This window comes from Sciurus vulgaris (genome assembly GCF_902686455.1).
Source record: "Sciurus vulgaris genome assembly, chromosome: 5".
NCBI classification, from domain to species: Eukaryota; Metazoa; Chordata; class Mammalia; order Rodentia; family Sciuridae; genus Sciurus; species Sciurus vulgaris.
The window spans coordinates 176347362-176372898 of record NC_136465.1 but is presented as its reverse complement, the minus strand read 5'-3'; the positions used below and the strand labels follow the sequence as shown (position 1 = coordinate 176372898).

General features: G+C 65.1%; 1 protein-coding gene across 6 annotated transcripts in view; it reads left to right on the top strand.

The window, feature by feature from the left end:
- SHISAL1 (shisa like 1) overlaps positions 1-25537 on the top strand; it is a gene marked incomplete at its 3' end in the record, with an annotated part of 108038 nt that overhangs the window by 37081 nt on the left and 45420 nt on the right. The window contains exon 1 of one of the 6 annotated variants that reach the window (XM_079141708.1): positions 8638-8782. The exons of 1 other annotated variant lie outside the window; for it this stretch is intronic. In XM_079141708.1, coding sequence (XP_078997834.1) covers positions 8734-8782 — 49 coding nt within the window. In that variant the 5' untranslated portion in view covers positions 8638-8733. Of the gene's footprint in view, positions 1-8637; positions 8783-12621; positions 12910-13138; positions 13282-25537 lie in introns of those variants that run through there. 4 more of the 6 variants (XM_079141703.1, XM_079141704.1, XM_079141709.1 and 1 more) reach the window with 4 other exon arrangements.

Below are 25537 nucleotides of genomic sequence, written 5' to 3'. Positions count from 1 at the left end.
GACCTGAGGGCTCCCTCCCGCCACCTGCCTGTGACTCCCGGCAGCGGATGCCCATGCACTCTCCTGATGAGCCTGGTGGGAGCCGGCAGGACCTGAGGGCACGCCTGGGGAAGCAGGCTGGGCAGCACCCCTCCCAGGCCTGTGCAGCACAGGGAGCAAGCCCAGACCCCTGTCTGGTGCCACCCACAAGTGACAGGCCCCCGTGATGAATGAGGCTGGGGGTCCTCCTGAGCAGCCGGCTGGTCTCCTGACTCCCTGCTCTACAAGGCAGCAATCAGACAGCTGCAGGGGGCTCGGAGGCTGAGACAGGAGGATGGCAAGTGTGAGGCCAGCCTCAGCAACTTAGTGAGACCCTGACTCAGAATAAAAAATAAAAAGGGCTGGGGATGCGGCTCAGCGGCCAAGCACCCCCGGTTCCACCCCAGATACCCCCAAATAAATTAAAAGGTGGTCATCAGCCTGGGGGTGAGGCTCGGTGGCAGAGCGCTGCCTAGCCGTGAGGGTGATCCCCAGCGCAGCCGAGTGGGGTGGGGGCTGCCATCCAGGACACCCAGGGAGCAGCGGGTTTGCCGCCTGATCCGAGTTGTGGGCAGCAGGACTTAGGCTTGTTTCCGTCCCTGTCTTTCGTCTTCTCTGCCCCTTGGAGACCCGTCCTCAGCTCCTGGCCACAGGCTGGGCTCAGGCCCACCGCCCCAGGGAGAGCCCTGGTCTCCTGGCCTTCCTCCCAGGCCAGCTGGGGCCCAGGCGCTCGAGTGTGCAGGGGCTTCCGCGTCACGACTTCCCGACTCCCCACCTTTGCCTGCCGGGGGCCGTGGGAGCAGAGGGTCACCAGACAAGCCACAGCACCACGGAATGCCAGTGGACGCTGGCCTGGCCTGTGATCATGGCGCCATGAAACGCCAGGTGGACACTGGCCTGTCCTGTGACCATGGCACCATGAAGCTCCAGGTGGACACTGGCCTGTCCTGTGATCATGGCACCATGAAATTCCAGGTGGACACTGGTCCACACCTGTGATCAAGTCGCGATACCACGGGAAGCAGAGGACCGGGTCCGCTGGATGGCCCGAGGGACGGGGAGCTCTCCACCTGCAGAGGGCCATTCGGATCTCCCAGTCGGGCTCTTCCTCCGAGTCCCCTGACATGGCGCCCCCTGCGGGCCAGCCTGCCCTCAGAGACAGGGAACAGGACACTTGCTCTCCTCCCAGCCTGGTCCTGCTAGGGTCCTCTGTTATACCAGTCCCCAAAGCCTGTGGAAGCGTGACAGCAACCCCCAGCACCTACTGCATGCTTCAGGAGCCCCTGCTATGCACCACTGGATACACATAACTCCCCACGGCACCATGTCCCCAGCAGGGACTCATTGGGAGAGGTCCAGGGACTCCCGGATGGTCAGGAAGCCCAGATGATCTGGGATTGTCCCCGGCTGGCAGGCTCTGGAGCAGTGCTCTGGGCTGTCGGAGACTCCAGCCTGGGCACGCGGAGGCAGGAGCCTCAGTGGGAGGGCGCCAAGCTGGAGGACAAGGCAGGGCCCCTCAGACGCTCAGGACAGGACCAGAGTGCCGGGCAGAGCAGGCCTGGGAGGTAGACTGAAGGTCACCCACTGGCAGGTGGCTGGGCCAGGTCACCTCCCATCCTGCAGGGGCCTCAGGGGCAGCAGAGCTGGCTCAGCACATCTGAAGACGGAGCTGTGCGCCTTCTGCTCTCTCCTGCCTCAAACAGCTGGCAGAGGGCAGCCGTGTCCCAGGATGCCCGGAGCAGCTGGCCACGGGGCAGGGGGCAGCAGGAAGCTCGGCTTCTCAGGCTATTCTTAGCTCCTCGGGGGCCAGGCATGGAGGAGCAAGGTCACCCACCTGTCCCCAAGAGGGAAGTAACAGATTCGGGCCAGCCAACGGTGGACCTGGCTGTGGGTTTGAGGGCCAGCAAGGGGCTGGGGTGAGAGGACAGCGGCAAGCAGCCCTGGAGGCCCTGCCACCTGTCCCATCGGCTGTCATTTGCACAGGCACGCAGCACTTGGTCATCGTTCTCTGGTAGGCACCTGAGCCAGGCCCAGCAGTGCCTCTGTCCCCCGACGCGTCCAGCACTCCGGCCACTGCCTGGTGTGCAAGAAGGGCTGCGTAACCGCTGGAGGAGGGGTCAACCTGCGGAGAGCCTCAGGGTCAGAGGCAGGCACACAGAGCCTCGGTGAGCCCACGGATGGCCCTGGGAGGACCGTCCCTCCTGACCCTCTTCACGGGAGCGAGGCTGGCGGGGCCATGGGGGAGGGGCACTGACCCGGTGGCAGCTGCAGGAGGCCTCAGTCCCCCGGGCTGGGCAGGGGCGTGGGCTGGCTCCCCAGCAGAGGCCCCGCAGGGTCACCGCCTGGGTCTGAGAGAAGCTGCTGGGAGGGACTGAGAGGCTTTGGCCTGGAGGAGGGACACTGAGCAGACCCAGGTTGGGGCTGGAGGAGGACAGGCAAGGACTGCTTTGGACAATACCTTGGGCTACCAGGCAGCGGTCATCCAGGGGCCCGGAAGGCTAAGGAGAGTCAGGGACGGAATCCAGTAAGAGGCGGCGGGGACCCGCGGGGGGTGGGGACACCTGGAGCTCTGAGAGGCCGCAGGGCCAGCACCAGGGGCCATCCAGCTCCCTGAGCTGGGTGTCTAGGGGACAGAGAGGTCTGTCCCCATGGTGGGGACACAGGCAGGTGCCCAGGCTCCTCCCACCAGCTCCACACCCTCCGCCTGACCTCCGACCGGCCCTCGCCCTCCAGCCGTCTCTCCAGCAGCCTACCTGCCTGACTGCGCGCCCTCCCTGGACCAGCAGGAGACGGGCTGATCGGGCTAAGGCTCCAGGTCAGCATGTAGCACCTGGATGGACGCCCCAGGCCTGCGCGGCTGCGGGCTCCACGCCCAGGGTCCAAACAAGGGCAGAGGGAAATCATCTGGAGCTCGGCTGGGTCTGTCCTGAGCACTCGGAGGGCTTCTGACCGTCCGTTAAACCGCGACTGAGAGGCAGGCAGGCCCACAGGGCGGCGCGGGAGCCGGGGACACGGGCACAGACATGGGCACTGCAGTCAGGCCAGCACCCACCGGTCCCTCCTGCAGTCACATGGTCTGCACTGAAAAGCGAGGAACTGCTGCCTGCTGCCTCCAGGAAGAGCAGGCCTGCAGATCACCACCTGCCACACCCTGCAGCCCTCCAGCCACACGCGCCGCTCACCCGCTGCCATCGGGCCACAGCTCAACCCTTCACGCATCCCTCCCTGCAGCTGCCTCCCACCCGCCTGCCTGTCCACCCGCCCAGCCACCCAGCCACCCATCCATCATCTACCCATCCATCACCCATCCCTCCACCCACCTTCCCACCTGCCCATCTACCCGCCCACCCACCCGCTCACCTGCCCATCCATCCATCCATCCATCCATCATCCATCACCCACCCACCCACCTGCCTACCCCGCACCTGCAGCACCTCCTGGCCTCCCCATCCTCCATCATCTCCCAGGATGCAAAGGTGTGCAAGCTGCACCTGGGGCAAGGCCTCCCTGTGGTCGGACACTGAGCCGCGGTCCCCTCCCAGCCAGTTCACCAGCGTGCAGGAACCCACCAGGCTCCAGTGCTGCCCAGGGCTCTGCTCCCTCTGCACAAGCCCTCTTGCTATCGTCCCGGTGACAGGGCCGCCAGCAGGGGCAGTGGGCTCATGCCCAGCTCTATAACGTGGTGGACCAAAGCTCTGTGTTGAAGCCTCATGGGCACCGGAGGGCCCGGGGTGGAGGCCGGGTGGACGAGGCGCCTCCTCACAGCTGGAGCGGTCCCTCCCCGCCTCCGGCAGGTGACTCCACACACATCACCTGCCGTGGGAGGAGCGGCTTCACTCGGCGGGGAGGACTCATTGAAGCTGGGGACGCTCTGCAGGTGAGGCGGGTGCCAAACAGACGTGTTCACTAACGGAGCACCAGCGCCCCTGTCCCGGGAGCCTGCGGGGGCGCCGGGGTCCCCGCCCCGCCCCCGGGCCGGCTGGCCGCACTGCCAAGCCGCGGGCTGCGCCTGCAGGGGACACTGGGACCGCCCTGCCACGTCAGGAGCAGCCTGGTCCCGGGAGCTCCTGGCAGAGCGAGCATGACCAGGGCTGGGTGGGCGGGAGCCCAGGGGAAGCAGGGACCTGGACGGGAGCTCAGACGGCCTCCAGAAAGAGGAGGCCCTGAGTGGGTGGCCAGGGACAGGACGGCACCGGAGCGTCCAGGCCTTGAACAGGCAGCGCTGGGTCGGGGCCCATGGCCGGCCCTTCACAACAGCCGAGAGGCTGGGCTGCCTGGGCGGCGGGACCAGACGGCCGGCCAGGCGGCCTCAACCCTGAAGGCAGGCGGGGCTGGCTCTGCACAGGTCCAGGCAGGAGACCAGGAGGGGTGGACCAAGGGGCACCCGTGGGTGCCAAGAGGAAGGTCCAGGGGAGCTGCGGGGCTTGGCGGAAGAGCCACTCTGCCCTCCGGGGAGGTATGCGCCCCGGCATGGGCGAGTCCCCTCCCGCCACCCCCTCCTCCTCCAGCCCCAGAGCCCGGGAGCGGCCACCAGCACATCTGCCCCACTCCTCTGCCCGCCTTTCCCTGGGGTCCCCACGCTCGTTCAGGGTCCCCTCATTGGGGAGAGGAGGGGACCTCACTTTACTGCCGGCCCCTTGCTCCCCTGGGAAGTGGGTGTGGCGGTGACAAGGGTCACATCTCTGTCAAGGGCACCTTGCAGCCAGCAGGCGCTTGGACAGCAGCTGCAGTCAGACCACACGGACACTGGGCCACCTACCAGGCCAGTCCCGGGGGATGGCAAGGGAGCTGGGGATGCCAGCCTCTAATGTTGCGGCCAGTGTGTCCCTGGCCCCGGTGCTGCAGGCATGTGCGGGGCCTCACGCTGGGTGGGACAGCAGGCGGCTGCGCTGGGCGCCCTGTCCCAGCCCCGGGAGCTGCCGTGGAGCCACCCTGCGTGCCCAGCGCAGCCTCGCCCAGCCTGGCTCTCAGCCTCCCGCTGGTTCCTCTGCTGGACTCAGGGTTGCCAGGTGTTCCTGACCATGGCACTTGGAGCACCGTGCAGGGTGGGCACACCCAGCATGGCCGTGCAGAGCCGGGCCTGGAGCTCCTGGGTTGCTCTGACATCTGCCTGCAACATGGCTGCCCACCACCGCCCCTCTCAACACCTCTCCGCACAGGCCCTGTGGTTAAGCAGCACCTGGTGCCTGAGAGCTCGTGGCTGTCATGTGACGAGAGAAACACCTCAGCCTCACTGGAGGCCCAGGCGCTGGCCTCCAGTGGGCCAGGTGGGGACAGCTAAGCAGACTCCCCCTCTGTTCCTGCTCTGACCTGAGGCACTGCGAGTGTGGCCTCTGCTGACGGTCATCACGGGGCCCTGAAGAGGCACCACTGGGCCCTTCTCAAGGAGGGGACTGAGGTTCAGGGGGAGAGGTGCCCACTCTGCCCTACGAGGCAGAGCCAAGTGTCGGCAGCGGTGGTACCTGTCACACTACAAGGGGACAAGGAGTCAGCGAGGAGGCCTCCCTCGCCGGGTGACCCCGGCCAGTCACTGGACCTCCCGATCTTGCTTCCTTGGCTGAGTTGGGCCTGGGCACTGCTCTTGGCGCGTCGCTGGCAGGTCAGGGTTCTGGGCTGCACCTCAGTGGGGGGGTGCGCAGGACATTCCCACAGTGCCCTGGGGCAGGAGGCCACCGTCCTCTCTGCCTGCCTGGCCCCAGCACTGGGCAGGGGTTTCGAGAGACAGGTACACTGTGACACCACCTGCTGAGGTACCAGGCTTCCTCCCCTGGAGGAAACCACGCTGTGTGAGTCGTTCTGAACTTGGAAGTCAAACATAGCAAAGGCCGCGTTCTCCAGTTGCCAGCTGTGTGACCTCAGGCAAGGCACTCAACCTCTCTGATTCTCCCTATCCTTAGCTGAAATGGTATAAAAATAATGCCTTGCTCGTGGCAGGCTGGTGGGGCTAGTGAGGCAGTGTTTGCAGAGCCCCGGCCGGGCACAGTTCAAGAGTCTGCAACTCAGGCTTTTCTCTCCTCTCTTCCAAAGGAAGCAGGGCTCGGCTGGCCCTGGTCATCCAGGAGAGCCCTCAGACAGGGCTTGCGGGCGTCCTAGGCCCAGGCCACGGGCACACCCTGTGTCAGCCCTCTGACCCCACCGCTCCCGTCAGGCCCTGGAGCAGCCCTGCAGAGGTTCTGGCTCACCACAGACGTTGACCAGTGGCCCGGCTGCAATTGGGAGACGGCCACACAGGCAGGGGCCACCTGGCCAGGGCTGCAGCTCGGCCCTGCTGCCCAGCCCACGGCCGTCCTCCCCACTGGGAGCCTCACCGGAATGGAATTCCAAAGGCTGAGCCTCGGCCAGAGGCCCTCCTTTCCCGGGCTCCGTGGAAACACAGGTTTTACTAAGGAAGGCTGCTCCGAGGCCAAGCGAAACGATCCGCCATCGGGAAAGGCCGCTCGGCAGAATCAAGGGGCCTGGGATTCCGGCCTGGGCCCAGGGACCGAGCCCTGAGCCTTGGATAACCTGCCTCCCGACGTCCGGCCCACCCAACGCGAGCGGCGGGGCCCAGCCTGCGGGATCTGGGAGTGGCCTGGAGGGGACAGCCGGACACCCTCGCTGCCTCTAGGCCGAGCCAGCCTGGGGGGTCGGGACAGACCCAGGTTCAAATCCCAGCTCTGCCACTACCCTGGGCGAGTCACGCAGCCTTTGGGGACCAACACGAATGCACGGGAGTGACTTCTGGGGTGGCTGAGGACTCCGGAGGCGTCTGAGAGGCGCCATGGGGCACTGGGCACCAGTGAGCCGAAGCCCTAACTAACAGGCACTATTGAGCCGACACTCTGTGCCTGGCCAGGAGGGAGAAGAGGAAAGTCTCCATCCTGAGGCAGTTAGTGACCAGCTTCCAGTCAGGCAGCTTCAGTGGAGACCCCTGCTCTGGCCTGGGCTGCCTGGTTCTGCCCTGGGAGAAGTGAAATGACTGGTCTCCAGAGCAACGTCGCTACCCCAGGCCCCCAGAGAGGCTTCTGGGAAGGCACTGTGGTGGCTGTGGGAGGAGCTCCAGCAGAGAGGCCCCAGTCCAGCCCCTCACGAGCTGTGTGGCCTTTGGCCATTACACAACCTCCCTGGGCCCCCTCCTGCAGCTCCAAGAGGAAGGCACGGCCCTGCCTCTACTCGGGCCTTTCTGGGAGATGTGGTGGCTGTGCAGGGCACTTGGTTAGACAGACATCTGCATGAGCGGGTGATCAAGAGCGGTGCCCACGGTCGCTGTTGTCCTTGCCATCACCCCGGGTCATCCCAGGGGGTGTCAGGCTCTGTGGAAACCAGGCCGCTGCAGGGACCTGGCTCAGATGACCACTGCCCCAACCTGGCTCCAGTCTGGACTCGGCATGGGGTGCAGCCACCAGCTGCCGGGTCAGACGCAGGGCTGCAGGGCGGCACCCTTCAGCCTGGTGCCCCCCAGGTCCAGGCGGGCGCTTGCGTCCAGCTGGACAGGTGCTCTCTGCCGCGGAGGCTGACAGACGAGAACACGAGGCTGCAGGAGGTCCAAGTGCTCCTTGGCTCAGGGCGGCCTTGAAGTCAGGGCCGCCAGCTTCGATGTCACCTCTATCCTCAGTCCCCAGGGTGACGTAAGGACAGGATGTGACACCCCATGGGCTCACTGTGACCTAGCTCAGGTCCCTGCGAGCAGAGCCTGGCGCTGCCCAGTGGGCCCCCTCAGGTCGTGGCGCATGCAGGAGACAGGCTGGGAGGCCACGGCCAGCGTGCACTCCAGGGTCTCAGTGGCTGCCCCTCCCTGGTCCCCCTGGCACACTCCCACGTGAGCCGACTAGGGGCAGCTCAGGGTCCTAAGCCTGAGGGTCCCGGGGCCAGCAGGTCACGAGGGCACCCTGGGGTCCGGGCTTGCCTCTGGAGCTTTGCTGCCCACGCAGGTGGCAGGCCCTTGCTGCCCATTCCTCCTGTCTGCAGGGTCCCATGTCTCTTCTTCCCTGCATGGTGGCCTGGAAGAACCCTGGGCTTCCTCCTGGGGCGTGGCCCTGGGAGGTCTGAAGCAGAGCCGTGGCCAGGTCAGCACTATGCTGGCCCCAGCAGGGTCCCTGCTGAAGCTGGAGGACACAGCAGCCCCTCAGCTGAGGTCTCACAGGCTGATGGTGGCATATCCTCAGGCAGGACCCTTCCTGGGGAAGAATCTGCTTCCCAGTTCACTCTGGTGCAGTGTGGACAGAACCAGGCCCTGACGGTGGCGTGCTGGACAGCAGTCCACGCCTCGTCTCCCTGTCCTGCACCGGCCACTTCTTTCACTCTGGGCCTCTTGGATATCAGCTACCCACTGGGGACGCTCTGCTTTCAAAGGGCTCATATGATTGGCCAGGGCGCCTGACCACCTCCTTGTCCCAAGGTCAGCTGCTCAGTGCCCTGGACTCAACCACAGGCTCCCTTTCACCCTGCAGCTGCGTCTCGGGGGTCACCCTGGGCAAGGCTGCTGGGTCACACACCTTGCCTGCCACTCTGAGGCTGTGAGTGACCCTGCCTGGCCTCCTGCCAGGGCCAGAGGAGGAAACCTGTGCCACACGTGTGGAGCAGGGTGGTGAGCCCGAGGCTGCGTGGAACTCTGTGCTGAGAGCGTGGTCTCCAGCGTGGTCTCCAGCTCCCGCCCTGTGCATCTGGCCTGAGGAGCTCCCTGGACCTGTGCCCAGCTCCCTGCACCTGGACTCCCAGGCCTCTGGGACAGCTGGCATGTGCACACGGAGCACCTGCGATGTGGCTGGCCACAACCCGCCAGCACGTACACACCGCCCACAGCTCACAGACGCTCCGAGGGGAGGACCCTGGGTGCAGAGCAGCCTGGGCTCAGGCGCCGCAAAGCTCGCTCAGTATGCAGACCCTGGCATACTGATGCAGGGAAGCAGGCTGCGCCACCATGGTGCCTGCGGTCACTTGGGACAGGGGAGCTGCGGGGGTGGCTGGCCCCCTGCAGACAAAGGCACAAGAATGGAGGGTCCAAGCGGCCCTGCCTCGGCTTCCATCTCCTCCCCTGTGACCTCGACCCTCCGGGCCCCTCCACCTCCCTCCAGCGAGGTCCTTCATCCCTCTTGGATCAGTAAGGAACCCGCTGTCCCACTTCCCAGCAGAGCCCCTGAGCAACCTGAGCAGAGCGCAGGCCTCACTCCCCGCCAGCCAGGAGCGCTAATCCCTCGGGCCCTGGCCTTTGGTCTCGAATTCGGGCCATGGACCTGGCTGGGGTTGAAACCCCAAGACCCGGAGGAGGAGGGAGGCCTGGAGGGCCCTGGGAGGCGGGGCCGCCCCCCAGGGCAGGCGGGCGGGTGGGGAGGCCGGGGGCGCGTCCCCTGCCCCCCGCGCGGTCACGGCCTCGGAGCCCTCCCCTCGGGGCGGGGCCTGGCGGACGAGGTGGCCCGCCCGGGGCCCAACTTGTAATTAAACGGCAGCGACTTTGACGTGGCAGGTGATCTTCTCGGGAAGCCTGCTTTAAATTTAGCTTCCTCCCCAGCCAGCCCTTTGAAAGGGCTGCGCTCCCGGGAGACAGCGTGAGTCATCGGGCGCCCGCCCCGAGCCGCGGCTGCGGGGGAGCCGGCCGCCCAGGCCGGATAGTAAATAAGGACGGGCGCGGGGCGGGGCGCGGGGCTCGGGCGCCCCACCCGCCGCAGGTGCTCGGGAAGGGCGGGAGGGGGCCTCCCCGCACCGCCCGGGCGCAGGGTCTGTGCGCGTCTGGGCTCCGGCAGGCGCACACGGGGAGCTGGGAAGTGCTCCCGGCTCGGCCCGGCCCCTGGGTGCTGTCTTATGTGGCAAGAAGGGAAAGGCCCTTCGCCACCGGGACTGGGTTGAGGACGCGGAGATGGGAGCTCATCTGGGGTCTCTGAGTGGTCCTGGTGATCACGTGGACCCTCCTGAGGGAAGCCACGGAGAGGAGCAGAGCGGGTGTGGAGGCGCAGGCCTGGAAGACTGCAGCGATGGGGCCACTAGCCAAGGACACTGCGGCCACCACTGGGAGCTGGAGGGGCAGGGAGGGTCCTTCCACACCCCAAGGCAGCTCGGCCCTGCAGATACCCTAGAGCAGGACTGGTTATTGCCCCCGTGTCTCCGGAACCATAAGAGGGCAAACACCTGTCCGCTTAAGCTGCCAAGGGCCGGGTCCTTGGTTACAGCAGCCCAGAGCACCAGTGTCCAAGGCTGGGACAGGGACCCAGCCCACAGTCAGCTGGTGAGTGGCCAGGGCAAGATTCATACCCAACTCCATCAGTTCCAAAGCCCCCACAATTCCCACACAGCCCTGGCCTCCGGAAGAACAGAAGGGACCTGGGTGGGACTGAGCACCGCGCTCACCTGTTCTGTGCTATCACAAATCTGCCTGATGTGAACCTTCTCTCTGTTGTGGGGACACCGTGCTGAGGAAAAGCAAGGGGCAGGGTGCGGGAGCACCGTGGAGGGCGGGCCCGTGAGGGCCCACGGGGCCATCTCTGGGTGCTAGGTGGCTGCACAGGAGGCCAGCCGCAGGGAGGGAGGGGCACATGTGTCCCTGCCGTAGAAGGCTGCGCACCCTGTTGTCACCAGCCATCCCCGCACCTCCTGAGTGTCTGCTCTGCCTGCAGGAGGAGGTCCAGGACCAGCCGCCAGAGCAGACCTGAGACTCACCCGCCCCTGCGCACTGAGACCGCCACCTGCTTCCTCACCTCTCTGCTCCTCAGGCCTCTGTCATAGGTGGATGGTCACAGTCCCCTCTGGGGACGGCCTGCCAGGCCCTGGGTGAAGGGCTTTGCCTGTCCTGTCTCATCCTTGGACTTTGAGAGCGGGGAACTGCTTTGACTTTCTCCTTAGGAAAGAAAACTGACAGGAAGGTTCTGTGCCATGCCAAGGGCCATCAGGGACAAAGGGCCACCTTGCTCCACCCCTGCGCACCTGACTGCTGGGACACTGCCTCCCCCCACCTCCCTGTGGCCCTGACCTCAGTCTCTAGGGCCCTCTGGCCATTGGTCAGGGCCTACACCTGTCCTGGGAGCAGGTTCGCTGCTCAGGTTGTCCCCAGAAGGGGAGGGCACAGATGCTGTGACAGATGGGGAAACCTGGGGGCATATGCCCTGGCACTACTCTGCCCTCCGGCTGGGCACCCTGGCACACAGCCAAGCCTCCCTGAGCCCCGCTGTCCCTGGAAGGAGCAATGAACATAGCAAGACAAGGGCCATCCAGACCCCTGCTTCTCCTGAGCAGCACTGGGGTCTCTGGCAAGTTGCCTGCACTTGCTGACACTGGTTCACACAAAAGTGGGCTGCACCCTCCCAGACTCGCCATTCCTAGGTGCTGGCGAGGGCACCTGGGAGCCAGGTAGAGTGAGGGGTTGTAGCTCAAGAGGTCAGACATATCTAGGCTGGAGTCCGATTCTGTCCCTGCCAGCTGTGTGGCTCAGAGTAGGAGCCTAACCTCTCTGAGCTCAGGTTGCCTTGTCTATGAAGTAGGAAGGACACCACCCAGTGCTGTGGTTAGGAATATAAAATAAAATGTAGCCAAGCTCCTGGTGAGGTTGGACCATGTCCCTCAAAACAAATCAGACCCAGCTATGTGGGTGACTCTGGAGTTAACTGTAGGTAGGACAGCCCTTCCAGGCCTGCCCTCCAGGGTACGCAAATCCCTCTCTCCAAAACGACTAGGGATAAAACAAGCTCCTGGGCACTCCCCCTGTGGACAGACAAGACCACTGTGACCAGAGGCCACAGGGCAGGGACCAAGGGAGGTGGAGAAGTTGAGGGGCACTGGCTTGAGGCCAGGCAGTCCAGCACGCCCTTTCCTGCCGGGGAGGGATGAAATGGGGGTCAGCTGAGGTGGAGACAGGACAAGAGCCCAGCCTGGCCTGGGAGAGTCGGGGAAGCCTGGGAGGAGGGTGTCGTTGGGTGTGAGGAGTTCTTTGCCGGTCTGTGCCAGCGCCACCCTGACACTGACCATCTGGCTCAGGGTCTGGCAGGGAGGTGACGGGGGAGGGGCCCTCCTGGAGCAGAGTGCAGAGGGGCGGCCGGGCAGGGGTCTGTCCACCTGGCAAGAGGGGCAGGGCGTCCTGCAGAGGCCAGGGCTGGGAGCAGCTGGGGAGGCGCAGGTGAGCGTGTGGGGACAGGGGACTCGGAGTCAGAGGTGGGTGGGAGGCAAAGAGGAGAAAAAGGAGGAAGAAGGGGAGGCCGGGAAAGGAGGAAAAGAGGGAGGAACAAAGGCGAGAAGGAGCGAAGGAAGGACGGGAACGAACAAAGAAGGAGTAAGAGGGAGGAGGGGGGAAAGTGAGAGGACGAGCCCGGAAGGAAGGGACGGTCGCGAAAGAAAACATCCAGGGAAAACCAGGGCGGAGGGGAAGAGCGGAGGGCGCGGCGCCAGGGAGCCGGGACGGAGGGAGCGCGGCGAGGAGCGGCGGGCGGCGAGGGCGGCCGGCGGCGCTCGGCGAGGGGGCAGCAGAGGGCGCGGAGCGCGCGGCGCGGCGGGAGCGCAGCGGGCAGCGGCGGCGGCGGGCGCGGGCCGGCGGCATGAGCGCGGCGGCGGCGGCGGCGGCGGCGGGCGCGGCGCGGGGCTCGGGGCGGCCGGGCGGCGGGGCGGCGCGGGCCGCGGAGTAGGCGCGCGGGGCGGGCGCGCGGGATGCGGCGGGCGGCGGGACCCCCAGCCCGAGCCCCGGCCCCGGCCCGAGCCCGGGCGCCGCGCCGCGTCGGGCGCGCCTAGGAGCGGGCGCCGTGCGTTCGGCGGCGCGGAGCCGCGGAGCCCCGAGTCCCCGCGGCCCCCGGAGCCCGGACAACTGTTGCGGCGGCGGCGGCGGCGGCGGCGGCGGGGGCACGGCGGGGCGTCGGCAGCCCCCGCGCCCCAGCAGGCGGCTCCCGCGGGCGCCGGCTCCGGCAGCGGAGCGAGGAGCGAGCCGGCGGCGGGCACGAGGTGAGCGGGGGCGGCGCGGGGGAGGGGCGCGCCGGGCGGGGGTCGCGGCGGGGGCGGGGCGGGGCGGCGGGGGCGGGGTCTGCGGCCCGGGCGGGGAGCGGGGGTGCGCCAGCCGCGCGGGCGAGGGCGGGCGCTCGGGGCGAGGCGCGTAAGGTGCACCGGGGTCCAGGGCTCTGGAGAGGGGCCGGCGACGACCCGCCGGCGAGCCGGAGCCGTGCGGGGCAACCGGTGCCCTGGCGTTGGGGTCCGCCCCGGGCTCGCCAAGGTTGGGATCGTTGACCCTGGAGAGAGAGGAAGGGGCCTGGGTTGGAGGAAGAGTGCGGGACGCATCGTGCTGGGACGCGGCAACCGGGACCGGAATCCGCGTCCGAGGTGGGGACCAGCGTCCAAGGACCGAGTCCGGTGTGCGCCGGGCAGGGACAGGCAGGTTCACGCTGCGGACCTGGCAGGTTCCAGGAGTCCGGGCTGGGCGGCGTGGGGGACGGGAAAAGCCCCCCAAGTGCGTACCCCTTGGTCCCAGTCCGCCGCGTGGTCCCCGCGGAGCCACCGCCGCCTCCCGGGCCCGAATCAATATTGATCCCGCTCTCGGGGTTGGGTGGCCCCGGCGGCGGCCTCGGAAGCTCATTAGCTCCAGCAGTTGCTATAGAAACGAGACCCCAAGCGTCTTCAGGTTATATTTATTCTAATTATTATTATCATTATTAGTATTAGTATTTGTTACTCAGTCAGAGAAAAAAGAGAGGAGGAGAAAAAGCCAGCGCGTCCCGTCGCCTCCAACTGTTATGCCTGAGAGTGCGCTGCCAGGGGCTGGTGGGCCAGGCTGGTCCCTTCCCCGTGGCCCTGAGGGCTGCGCTGCCCACCGACGAGGGGGCAGAGGGTGGGAAGGGTTGTTCAGCCCACGGGAGAGCCGTGTGCGCCTGTGTCTCCCCTGCCTCTCTGGGCCCTGTGATCCCCGGCTGAGTGACTGATCCTGCCCAAATGTGCATGAAGAGAGCAGAAAGTGCCCTGGGCCAGGAATGGCAGAGGCGCCCGGCCCTTACCCTGGTGGCCTTAGCTTTGTGACCGTAAGCAAGGCTCTGGACTCCTCTGAGCCTCAGTTTCCTCATCTGTTAGAGAGTTGTAGAGTCATTCCCCCCACCAGAGGTTGCTATGAGGTCACACCAGGAAAACCCTGGAAGTTCCCACCTAGCAGTCATGGCTGCGTGACCCCAGACAGCCACCGAACCTTCTCTGGACCTTAGTTTCTTAGAATGTAAAATGAAGGCCTGGACCAGGGGTTGTCTCAGATGCCTTTAGTCACTGATGGCCTGTGACTTGCTTGGGCTGTGATTACTGTACTTGTAAGCCGGCCAGTTCAGCTTCGTTCAGTCCTGGACTGATGGCTAGGTCCTCCTTCCGTCACCTGATTCCAATTGTCCAAATGTGCCCAGGAATTGGAAGGTCCAGTGGACCCTTTGGGAAAGTCCATCTCCAGGTAGGTTGTGGGGGTTGGTCGGAAATGTTATTCAGAACCTGGATCCGAATAACTCGGTCCTTGGTGTCAACCCAGGGCAATCCCATGCCGGTTGGGCTTGCCCAGATGGGGTCCTGCCCCCGCCTGTGTCTGCACAGGACCGCTCTTCCCAGCAGCGTGACTGTCCTCCCCTGGCTGGAGGTGTGGAGCAAGAGGTGACCAGAAAGTTCTCCAGCTCTGGCGCCCTGGAGCTCAAGCTGAGAGCATCCGGCAGGGGCTTCTCCAGTGTCTTTGATGTCACTGTCCCGCTGGTCTCCCTGGTTTCGGCTCTGTCCCAGGCATCTGAGGCCCTACACTGACTGGCAGGGCAGGTGAGGGAAACGGCGTGGCTTGTGGCCTGTGCATGTTGTGTCGCTGTCCTGGACCACCCAGTCTGGAGCTCACTGGGCGGCTGCACCCGGCAGGGGCTGGAGTGGGCGGGCTGCTCCGACCTTTGTGGGCGGGCCTGCTCGGAGGAGAGCTGGGGAGCCGTCCATCCGCGCCCTCCTCCACTGTCCTTCAGCTGGGCCCTGCCTGCCGCCAAGGACGCTGGGCCTGCCCCTGGAGGTTCTGGAGGAAGCAGTTGAGGAAGGGGCCCGAGGAGCCAGTAGGTTGGTGGGACCCCTGGGGCCGGCCATTGGGTGCAGGGCGCAGGTGCGAGCCCCTTTCCCACAGAGGGTGGGAGGCGCGTTGGGAGTGGGGACTGCAGGATGGGCAGCATCCCTGGAGGGATAGAGAGGGCGTGTGGCCTCCGGCCTCAGGCCACAGCGTGGGTGGCCCTCCTGGCCTTGCAGGCCTGACAGCCGGGGGGATGGCCCAGCTGGAGCAGGGACCCCCAGCCTGGCCGAGGCGTGGTTGGAGAGCAGGTGGGCAGAAGGGGACCAGGTTTGGGGCTGGGCAGCCTTGAGGTAGGAATCCTGTGCTGGCCGGGGCAGTGGGAGTCTGCTTCCAGCTTTCTAGGACAGTGACTAGACCCTCAGTGACCCCCCCGCCCCCCCCAACAGTACACATAGGGGAGGGGAGAGGGCTGTCCAGGCCTTGGGCCTCTAGCGGGCAGGGGCCTGTGGACATCAGGCCGCTTCAGCTGTCCTGTCTGCCATAGATGACTTAGCTTACAGGGTCACAGCTACGCCCCCGCCCCAGCAGGATTGCCCCGGGCAGCGGACACCTGCAGGCCACCAGGAGCCAGGTGCCATGCAGAGCAAGGGCAGAACCCCAGCACTGCTGATTCTGTGGCACAGATGAGAAGCCGGACCCCCACACTCTACCCGTAGCTGGGAGGCGGGCCTGCACCGTGGTGAGGTGGAGGGGCTGTGGACACTCACTGCTAGTCATTACTGGACACGTGCTTCTCCCTCTGAACTGACCCAGAGTGTGGCTCATCTTACACTTGGAGGAAAGACTTCACCTCCTTGCTTGGGGATGCACTGTCTCTATGAATTCAGCCTCTGTGACTCTGGCCTCTGCGCAGTTGTCACGTGACAGATTTCCACTGACTAGAACGGACTCTGAGAGCCTCTGGTCCCTGGGTGGCTTTCCCCAGCTGTTCCTTGTAGAAGTAACAGTCAAGAGTCAACTCCTAAAAACAGCGGGGCTCCTTCCTCCACATCTGTCTGTAAGGCGTGGTCCTGGACGCTCGCAGCCAGTGGGCGGGGAGAGTGACCCGCTCCTCCTGGGGGGACATTGGGCTGCTGTCACTGCACGGGCCTGGCGGGGAGGGTCTGACCTCCTCCTCCCCCCTTCCCTTCCCTCCTTCCTCCCTCCCTGGACCTCGGGTTCTCCTTGGCCTGGCCACTCGTGTGATCCCCTAGGGAGCGGAAGGGACCCTGCAGGCCCAGTCTTGCCCCCAGGTGGCTTCTTGCCTAGACACAGCCAGGTCTCACACCTGTTTGAGGGTGGCAGGAGAGTCCTCCTCTGGCTGGGGCTCTGGAGGTCCCAGCTCTGCTCGGCCCCCACCCGGTGGCCAGTGTCCCCCCCGCCCCTGGCCAGGTTGGGAATGTGCCGGGCACCTTCCTGGGGCGTCTCAACTGCCCCTCACTGGCAGCCCTCCCCACAACCCAGGGCCAGCCACTTGGGGACATGGGACCTCTGAAAGTACCAGAAAGGCACTGGCACTGTCCTTGGGGGCTGCTCTCCCTGGCCTCTGTGGGGGCAGGACAGGGGGACAGGGACACAGCCTCCTGGGGCCCCTCAGTGGCCTCTGGGCGGAAGCGTGAAGCTCCTGCACGTCTTCATGTGCAGATGGGGGCACAGAGGCCCAGGGCAGCCTGTGGGCGTATCAGGGTCACACAGCAAGTTGGGCACAGGACGCCCCACCCGGTGTGGGGGCCCTGTCCTGAGGCCCCCCGCCTGGAGTACAGCACAACAAGAAAAAGCACCCCACAACCCCGGGCGCCCCCTCCCTGGCCGTCCAGGGGAGCAGCAGAGTCTTGCAATGCAAATGCCGGTCCCAAGCCTTCCCTGGGCTGAATGAAGGAGCACCTACGGGGCGGGGCGGCGCTCAGGGCCGCCCATCTGTCGCCGCAGCGGACCTCACAGATGCACGCAGCCGCGCCTCGAGAAATTAAGAAATAATGCATGAGTTTCCCGAATTACACCCATTTAGCACTGAATTAAGCGCTGCAAGCTCTTAACAGAGCCCTGGGAGGAGAAAAAAAATTTTTCTGTTCACACTTCCCTGGAAAATGAGACGAACCCCGATCTTCCCAACCCAGCGACATAATCGGATTATCCCTCCCCGGCAGCCCGGGAAGCGCCGCGCCACTGGAGGGCCGCCTGGAAGCGGGCCGCGAAGTTTGCCTCCTGCGCCAGCTTCTGAGGCTTCTGGCGCCCGATGGGCTCAGGATAAAGTGGCGTTTTCTTAGATGTTGGCACAAATTAGAAATAAAGGCAGGTCCCTCCACAAACCAGCGCAGGAGTCTCCGCCGAGGCTGCCTGGTCGCTCCTGGGTTTTGCTTTCACTTTGGGCTCCTCGTCGGAGGACCTGCTGTGTGGATAGCAGACATGGGCAGCTTCTCCTCATTCCCTGCTCCCGGAGCACCTGCCGCGTGGGGTCGGGACCATTTGGATCAGGGCCCTAGCTGGCCAGTGTGGTCGCAGAGGCGGGCAGGAGGACCCGGGAAGCAGGTGTGTGAGAGGGGCAGGGAGGGCTTCCTGGAAGAGGTGACTTCATCCAGGACCTTGAGGGGGTGTAGGAGTGTGTCCCCAGAGGGCAACTGGGCGTCCTGACGAGAGGTAGCCCAGGAAGGCTTGCTGTGGGTCTCCAGGGGCGAGGCCTCGGGGGCCTCTTCAGTTCTCAGCGAGAAGGTTCCCTTGTTACTTCTCCAGCTCCCCATGAGCATCTGTCACCCTCAGGCTGCCCGATGCTCTACGGAGAGCTGCTTCAGGACCACAGTGGGTAGCCAGGGTCCCCCAGGGGCTGAAGCCCCGGGCCTGGCGTCTGGGGTTCCGTGCTGCAGGAGAGCAGTGCCGGGACCGTACGTGGAAATTGAACCAAAGATCGAGGCCCCGACTCCGGAGTCCAGAAAGCCCTTCCTCCCTGCCGAGCCTCCCTCCTCGGAGGCCGCAGGACAGCTGTGGGAGGTGCCCGTGCTGCCCCAGGCTGCCCGCCCTGAGCCTGCCCTCTGCACCCAGAAAATGGGGCAGTGGAGGCTCTCCATGCACCTGCAGGGAGCCTGGTGTCTGCAGGAGCCCAGAGGCCTGGCCCCGCCAGCCCTCGCCCCGCCGGGCAGGGGCCTCCTCGGGCCGCGTCTGTGTTGTTCAGATCGCTCAGGCTCCTGGGGCAGGTGGGGACGCACTCCCCCATGAGGTGCCTCGGGTCTGATCCCCCGGGACGAGGGGCCTTTGGGGAATGAGCTGAGCTGCCAGCCAGGGCCCATCGCCAGGGCAACAGCCCGAGGGAGGCCCCCGGGCCCATCCCCCAGGGCTTCTGCCCAGGAAGAGCCAGGGGTCACGGGGCATCCGGGCTCCACCTGAATAAGCGTCCCTGTGCTTGCTGCTTGCTGTGGGGCCGTGGGTGAGTCATGTGACCCCTGGGTGTCCTCACCCAGGGAACCAGATGAGTTTCCCCAGGCCTCCCGAGCTTCCTGCCAGGCCCGCCCGCCGAGGTCTCCCTGGCACTGCCGCGGACGTCACTGTTGGTATGGTGGTGTCGGCATCCTTCCACTGGGAGCCGGGCAGGACCCACACCCTCCTCCCTGGGCCCCCTGGGGTGGGGACCTCCAGGCCAGCTGCGAGGGACTGAGGAGACGACCCAGCAGGCAGTGGGGGTTCCCTGCCCAGCGCCATGGCAACCGCAGAGCAGGGGAGGAGAGCCAGCCCGGCCCGGGCGCCTGGCCAGCGCCACTTCTCAGGAGCAGCCTCTGAGCTTCCGTGTTGCCCTTTTCAAAAGACTGTGGATCCTGGCGTCACCGTAATTTGCACAAGTGGTCATGAGGACTGGAGGTGGGAACTGTGATGTTTCTGCAGCCAGATCGGTGACATTGCTTCCCAGCTCCTCAGTGAGAGAGCGTGAACCCCATTCTGCTCTTCAGCTGGCTGTGTGACTTTGGTCAGGCCACATCCCCTCTCTGAGCCTGGGTTTCCTTTTCTACAGATGGGGACAGTATCCACCTGTCAGGGTTCTTACAAGAATTAAGTGAGTCGATTCAAGGAGTGTGCTTGGTGCAAAGTCTTGGATGCAGTAAATGCACAGTAAACACTTATCACACCACCGCACTTCGCAATGGAGACAGCAGGGCGGCTCTGCGGCCAGCGCCCAGCCCAGGTCAACTGTCACTAAAGGGAGGGAGCCTCGACTCTGGGCAGCTGGGAGGAAGCCTGAGGACTGGGCAGAACTCCCCCCACAAGGGCAGGAGCTGCGGGCCGAGCTGCAGGCCCACCAGCATGCTGTGTGGAAGTGACCTCATCCCCGCGTGGACTTCGGTGGATGGGGATGGGTCCCAGGCCACGTGGCATCCCAGCAGCTCGTTCTGGACAGAGCGGGGTCCAGCCTGTGGTGTCCTGTCCTTGAGCTTAGGAAGCCGATGGGAGCCTGTTCTGTCCCCCGCCCCGGGAGGACACTGCCTTCCCTGGGAGCGTGTCAGGCCTTTGACTGCGGCTTGCGCTCTGTGCCCGTGAACTGGAACTTGGAGGCGGGGCCTGGGCGCGTCCCTGCCTGGGCAGTAGGGAGCGTGGTTGGCTTTAGAGCAGTGGAGTTCCGTGGTGTGACCGTGGATGACTGGCCGGCCTCCTGAGGGTCCCAGCCACGGAGCCATGTGGTGTCACCTCTAGCCTGTGGCAGCATCAGGCCACTGGCAGCCACAGAACGGCACCCAGAGCCGGGGTGCTCTGCAGATTGGCCCCAGCAGGCCTTCCAGGCCCCATGGAGGCCAGGCTGGCTGGGGGACATGGAGAGTGTCCCCTGGATCCTCGTCCTTGGTGGGGGTGACCAGGGAGGCCAGCCCCCTGGGAGGGCTGGGCCTGGAAGAGATGGTGTCCAGATGTCCTCTGGCCCAGGGGTCGGAGGAGGCGGAGTCTTAACACCGAACTTGGTTTCTGCTGCCACCTGTGGCTTCCTGTGACAGGGACAGGTGTCAGGCGGGAGTGGGAAGCCGTTTGTCCAGCGTGTGTGGAGAGTGTATTCCCTCCCCGGATGGCACCCTGGGCTTGCCCGGTAGGCCACCTGTCTCTGGGGACGTGGACAGTCGTGGGTCCTGCCTTGATGCGCAAGAGGAGTCAGGTATCAGGCATGACAGAGGAGGAAAGGGAGGGGTGTCTGTGAGGGGCAGTTTCACCGTGAGGACCAAGAGGGACGCCAGGCGAGGGAACAGTGGACAGGGACCTTGGGCAGTTATTCCAGAAACTTCCAACACCTCAGCGTGGCTGTCCACGGCCTCTGTGGCACACTGAGCAGAAACCCAGCCTGCAGAAGTCCACCCTGAGCACTGGGCAAGTCACCCCAGCCACCCCGGTGACCCCATGTGGCTGGAATGCCCCTCCCCTGCTGTGCCCGGGTGGACATTCCAGTCACCCTCCCCGGCAGGACCCAAGGTGCCTCCACCCACACCAGAGGTGACAGCTGGCTGCCCCCTTGCTTGTGGGCGACTCAGCTCGGCATCCAGAACACTCTCCTGGTGGGGGCAGGGAGAAAGGCAGGGGGGGCAGGTCGCCAGACCCCTGCATGGCCCTGCTGCCCCAGGTGCCCGGCCAGTTCAGTCCTTCCCTTCCAGGGAGGGGATGTCCCCGTGGGTGTCCAAGCAGGAGCGTGACCCTCTCGCCCAGGGCAGCCCCTGCCTGGTGCAGGCCACAGGTCTGTGGGCCAGTCCTGGGCTGCCGACCTCCAGCTGGACCCTGGGAAAGGGGAGCCAGCAGGAGAGGGCCCGCAGAACCCTGTCCTGGGCGGGCGAAGGATTGGGAGACTTCGCTCCCGAAATTCAAACAACTGGACAATCTGTTCTGGATCGATTTAGAAGCTGAAGAGTGAAAAAAAAATCAGAAAATACAGTGTGAAAGCTATTTTCTGTCTCGGCTCAGTCAGGAGGAGGCTGAGCTGGCGTTTATTTGCAGAAGCCCAAGGCCAACCCAGGCCTGTCACCTCCTGCCCCCTCCTCAGCTGCCCGCCCCTGCCCGGGCCTCCTCCCCAACAGCCTGGCCAGGCAGCCGGGGTCTCAGACAGGCACTGCCCTGGCGCAGCCTCGGGGAGCCCACACAGGCCCTGGATGGGTCACAGCCACGACAGGGCCTTTGTGTGGCCAGGACACCAGGCAGAGACCCTCCCTCCCTCCAGTGCCAGTGAGGCCCCACCACTGCACCCAGGGCCCGGGAGGCTGGCACCACAGGTGCTCCGTGGGACCTCCCGTCTGAGCTGGGGCGGGGGGTGGAGGCAGGAGCAGGACAGGACACCGAGGCTCGGCTGGAGTGGCCTGCCCTGTCACCAGCCTGTGGGGGGAGGTGGGGTCGGGGCCCCCTGCCGCCTGAGCCCTGATTTCCCACATGTCCCCCTCCTCCTCCTCCTGGAGCAAATGCTGATTGTTTTAAAGGGACGAATTCTGCAAGGTCTGTTGAATTGCCCCCACAGGGACAGGCCCCTGGGGCTGTGGGGAGCAGGTGTCTGCAGGAGTCACACCTGTGGGGAACCAGCCCAGTCCCCAGATGACCATTTCCCATCAGTCACTGAGAGGCAGAGGGCAAGTGTCCGCCATGGGAAATGGTCTGGTTTCAAGAATGGCAGTTTTCTCCTCCTCCTGGTTCCCTCACAAAACCCAAGGCCAAGAGCTGGAGCCCTGAAGGAACCTTGGCCTTGAAATCAGACCAGCTGGACCCAAATCCCAGTAGCTCAGCTGCTGTGTGACCATGGACAGGCATCACAACCTCTTTGAGGCTTAGTTTTCTTATCTGCATACTGAGGGCAGGAGCCCCTCCACTTCTGAAAACTAGAGGAGATGGGGTGGATGTAGTAGGTGCTCAGGAAAGTCTTCCTCCCAGCTCCGCCATGGGGGGCAGTCACCTGCCATATCTTGTCTGGGCTCTGCCTCCATGAGTGGCAGTCCCCACAGGTCCCCACACCAACAGTGGAAGTCCGGCTACAGCACAGGGGCCCTTTGGGGCCAGAGTATCTGAGCACCTATCCTGAGACCCGTGGATGTCCCGGGTGGCCAGCATGGGGGTCCGTCCCAGAACTGCCACCTAAGAGCTGCAGGGCCCCTCGTGGAATCCTCCCTCACGTGAGGCCGGGTCGGTGGAGACCCGGAAAGGCCTGGTTGCCTGTCTGGGGCCACAGGGCCAGCTGCATGCCCGCCGCTAGCCCGCCTGTCCCTGTGGCCGCCCTCCGCAGGCACAGGCCTGACGCCGCCTCCCCTGGACCCCCCGACCGCCCCCGTTCTCACTGGGATTTCTGCCGACAAAGCTCTTTCAAGAGCCCTGTTTGATGTCACCTCTCAGTTCCAGGAACATTTGGAGCCAGTGTCCCCAGAGCAGCCACTAATGAGACCTGGCGAAGGCGCTGCTGGGCACCGGGAGCCTGTGGAACTCAGCAGCTCCCCCGTGTCTCTGCAGCGCTCGCTGGCAAAGCAGGAGCCTCTGCTGTGGGCAGGGCCGCTCAGGTGCCAGGCCCTGTCCAGGGCGCCCAGGGGCTCCCCGTGGCCTGTGCCCAGCCAGGGCTCTGCCCCCGAGCCTGCCTCCTGCTGGCAGGGCTGGGCAGGGCTGAGCCCGCAGGGAAGGAGAGATCAGAGGGTCCAGGCTCCGGGTCCAGGGTGCAGGGCCACACGCGCCAGGCACAGTACTCAGCGACTCTGTGGTTTCCACAGTGTGAACTCGGTCAGACAGATCTGTGGCCCCAGGAGGGCGGGGAAGGGATTCAAAGCCAACAGAGGGACGGCATGGGCAGCCCATTGGGCGGCAGAGGAGGGACACCCCCACAGGCGGGCAGTGGGTGGAGGCGCCCAGCCCTGGGGAAGACAGGAACAGCCCCGGCCCTGGGCCTGACCAGTTAGGTCAGAGTCCAGGCCTTCCGCCCGGGGGCCTGGGTGACCGGGGCCTGAGATCTGCGCCTCCCTCCAGGTGGGCACGATGGCAGGAAGGGGCCGTCTCCAGAGACCCTGGGGGAGGCCCCAGTGGGACCCTCTGCACCTGAGGGGGAAAGGCATCCTACGTCTGGGCACAGATGAGGAGGGGGCTCCCTGCCTTGCCCCCCTGTGCCCCGCGCCCCCACACACTCGTCTTCCGGGGCGACCCAAGAGGGGCGGGCCTGCTGACCGGGATGGGCCCGGGCTGCGGCATATTGCTGAGGAGCTTGGCGTGGGGCCTGTCAGGCTTGGGTGCCTCGGCTGCAGGAGATGCGATGTCCCGGAGGAGGCCGTCCCTTGGCGTCTGCGCACTGCCCGCTGGGGTGCTCGGCAGGGAGGACGGGAGCCCCTTCCTGCGCTTTCAGAAGCGCCCGCTTTCCTCCACATCTGGCCACGGCCTTCAGAAAGCCCTGAGCGCGAGTCACAGGGGCAGATCTGGCCCACGGTGCCCAAGGCCAACGGTGGGGCGGCATCCCTTTGGAGAAGAGCGTCTGTTCCCCCCTGCCTGTGGCGGCTGCTGGGTCACCAGCACTCAGCAACTTTGGTGCCAATTATGCAGCGCGTGGGCGGGAGTCTCATTAACACCAGGAGTGGCGCGGGGTGCAGGGGCCACACACGGCGGAGGGGCGGGGGACGGGGGGCTCTGCACATCCCTGTGGTCTCCGCCGCTGTGGCCCTATTTGCATAATTTTGAAGTTGATTGGCCCTGAAGGCAGCGGCACTTGATCACAGCTGACAAGTCTCTGGTTGGAGCAGCAGCTGCTGCCAATTAGCCGGTTGGTGACTTGGTTTGTTATAACCCATTGGCAGCGTCCCCTCCCTTCACCACCCGCTACCCGGGAGCCTGCCGCCTGCTCCCTGTGGGTGCTCCGGCCCAGGGCTCCCACACTCACAGGCCAGCACCCCCCGATTCCCACGTAGGACGTCCCAGAGCCTGCACGCTCCCAGGAGGGGCGAGGGTCTTCGAACTGCCCTGGGTCGCCAGGCACAAGCCTAGGGTCCTGCAGACTAGGGCTGCCTGTTTGTGTTAATAAAGTTTTATTGGAACATGCACATTGTCTGCAGTCACTTCCTGTCTACAATGGCAGAGGTGACAGAGACCGGGTGGCCACAGGGCCAGTGATTTTTTTATTGTCTGGCCACGTGCAGAAAAAGTCACCGAACCTCTGACCTAGCCAGTGGCTCTTGAATTTGAGCACACATCAAAATCCCCTGGAAAGTGGGCAAGACAAAGCTCCCCGGCCCCATGCCTGCTCTGGGCCAGCAGAGGCAGCTGAAATCTTGCCTGGTAAGCTGCTCCTGGCACCCAGGCGGCCCCTCTGAGGAGCTCCGCCTTCGCTGGGCTGCTCTGGTGTGCTTGTCAGCTTTCCGTCACTGTCGCACAGCCCAGGTGATCAGCTTACCAGGTGGAAAGGCTGCTGTGCCCACAGTTGGGGTGGTTTCAGTCCGTGGTCAGTTGTCCCTGTGGCCTTGGGCCTATGGCAAGACAGCACATCATGGTGGGAGTGTGTGAGTGAGGAAGCCAGCTCCCTTCATGGCTGGGAACACTAGAGGAGGAGGAAGAGAAGGGGCGGGGTCCCGGTCCCCTTCAAGGGCAGGCCCCCGGAGGGAAGACTTCCTATAGGTCCCGCCTCTTACTGTCTCCACCACCTCACAGTAGAGCCCAGCTGGCATTTTCCTTCAGCACCTGGGCCTTGGGAGACATTCCTGGTCCCAGCTCCAGTGTCTGGACAGAGCAGGACACAGGCTCCATCTTGCCCATCCATGCTGGTGCGCTCCGGCTCTCTGCCGCCTGGTGCTGCGTCCCCACCCAGAGCACAGCTGCCCCCTGGAGACCTGCTTGGGTCTCCTCCAGGTCTGGTCCCCACGGGGGCCTGTTGTCAGGAACAGGCCATCCTGGAGGCGCTGAATGGAAAGGCCCTCCCTGGCGTGTGGAGTGTGGCTGATGGGAGCGTGGCGTGGGGTTCTCTCTCCCACGACATCTGCAGAGCAGGTCAGTGGTCTGCATCTGTCTGAGGCCCCCGTCCACCCACACCAGCCCGCCTATGACTCTGAGGGCTGGGATAGGGGTCCGCCTCTCAGGTCTCTGCGTCACCTGAGGCCGCTGACAGCCCAGGGTTGAGTGCGCAGGAACTTGGCATCTGCAGTTCCTCTTGCCTCTCCCCAGACCTGGGCTGGTGTGGGGGCCGGCGGAGCAGCAGCCCTTACAGGGCCCCTGCACGTCCCCAGCAGGAGGGACCCCAGTAGGAGGTGCTCTTGGGACTCTGGGTTACCTGAAGTGGAGTCCTTCAGTTAGCTGAGCACTGAGCTGCGAGGACCTTTTGTCATCTGGTGGCCTCATTTACAGAGGAGGGCCCGAGAGTTTATGACCAGGAAATCCCCAAAGGGGCAGTGTTCCCGGGACTCACCTGGAGGCTGGGAACCCACCACGGTCCAGTCCTTCCTGGGATCGGAAAGCCCGGGTCCAGGAGCAGGGAACACAGCCTTCTGGAGATTTGGGGGAATTCCTCGCAGGCCCAGCTGACTGCCGGTGGGCTTCTCTGACCCCTTCCGGCTTGTGCTTATTTGGATATGTTTTTCTTTTCTTTTTTTT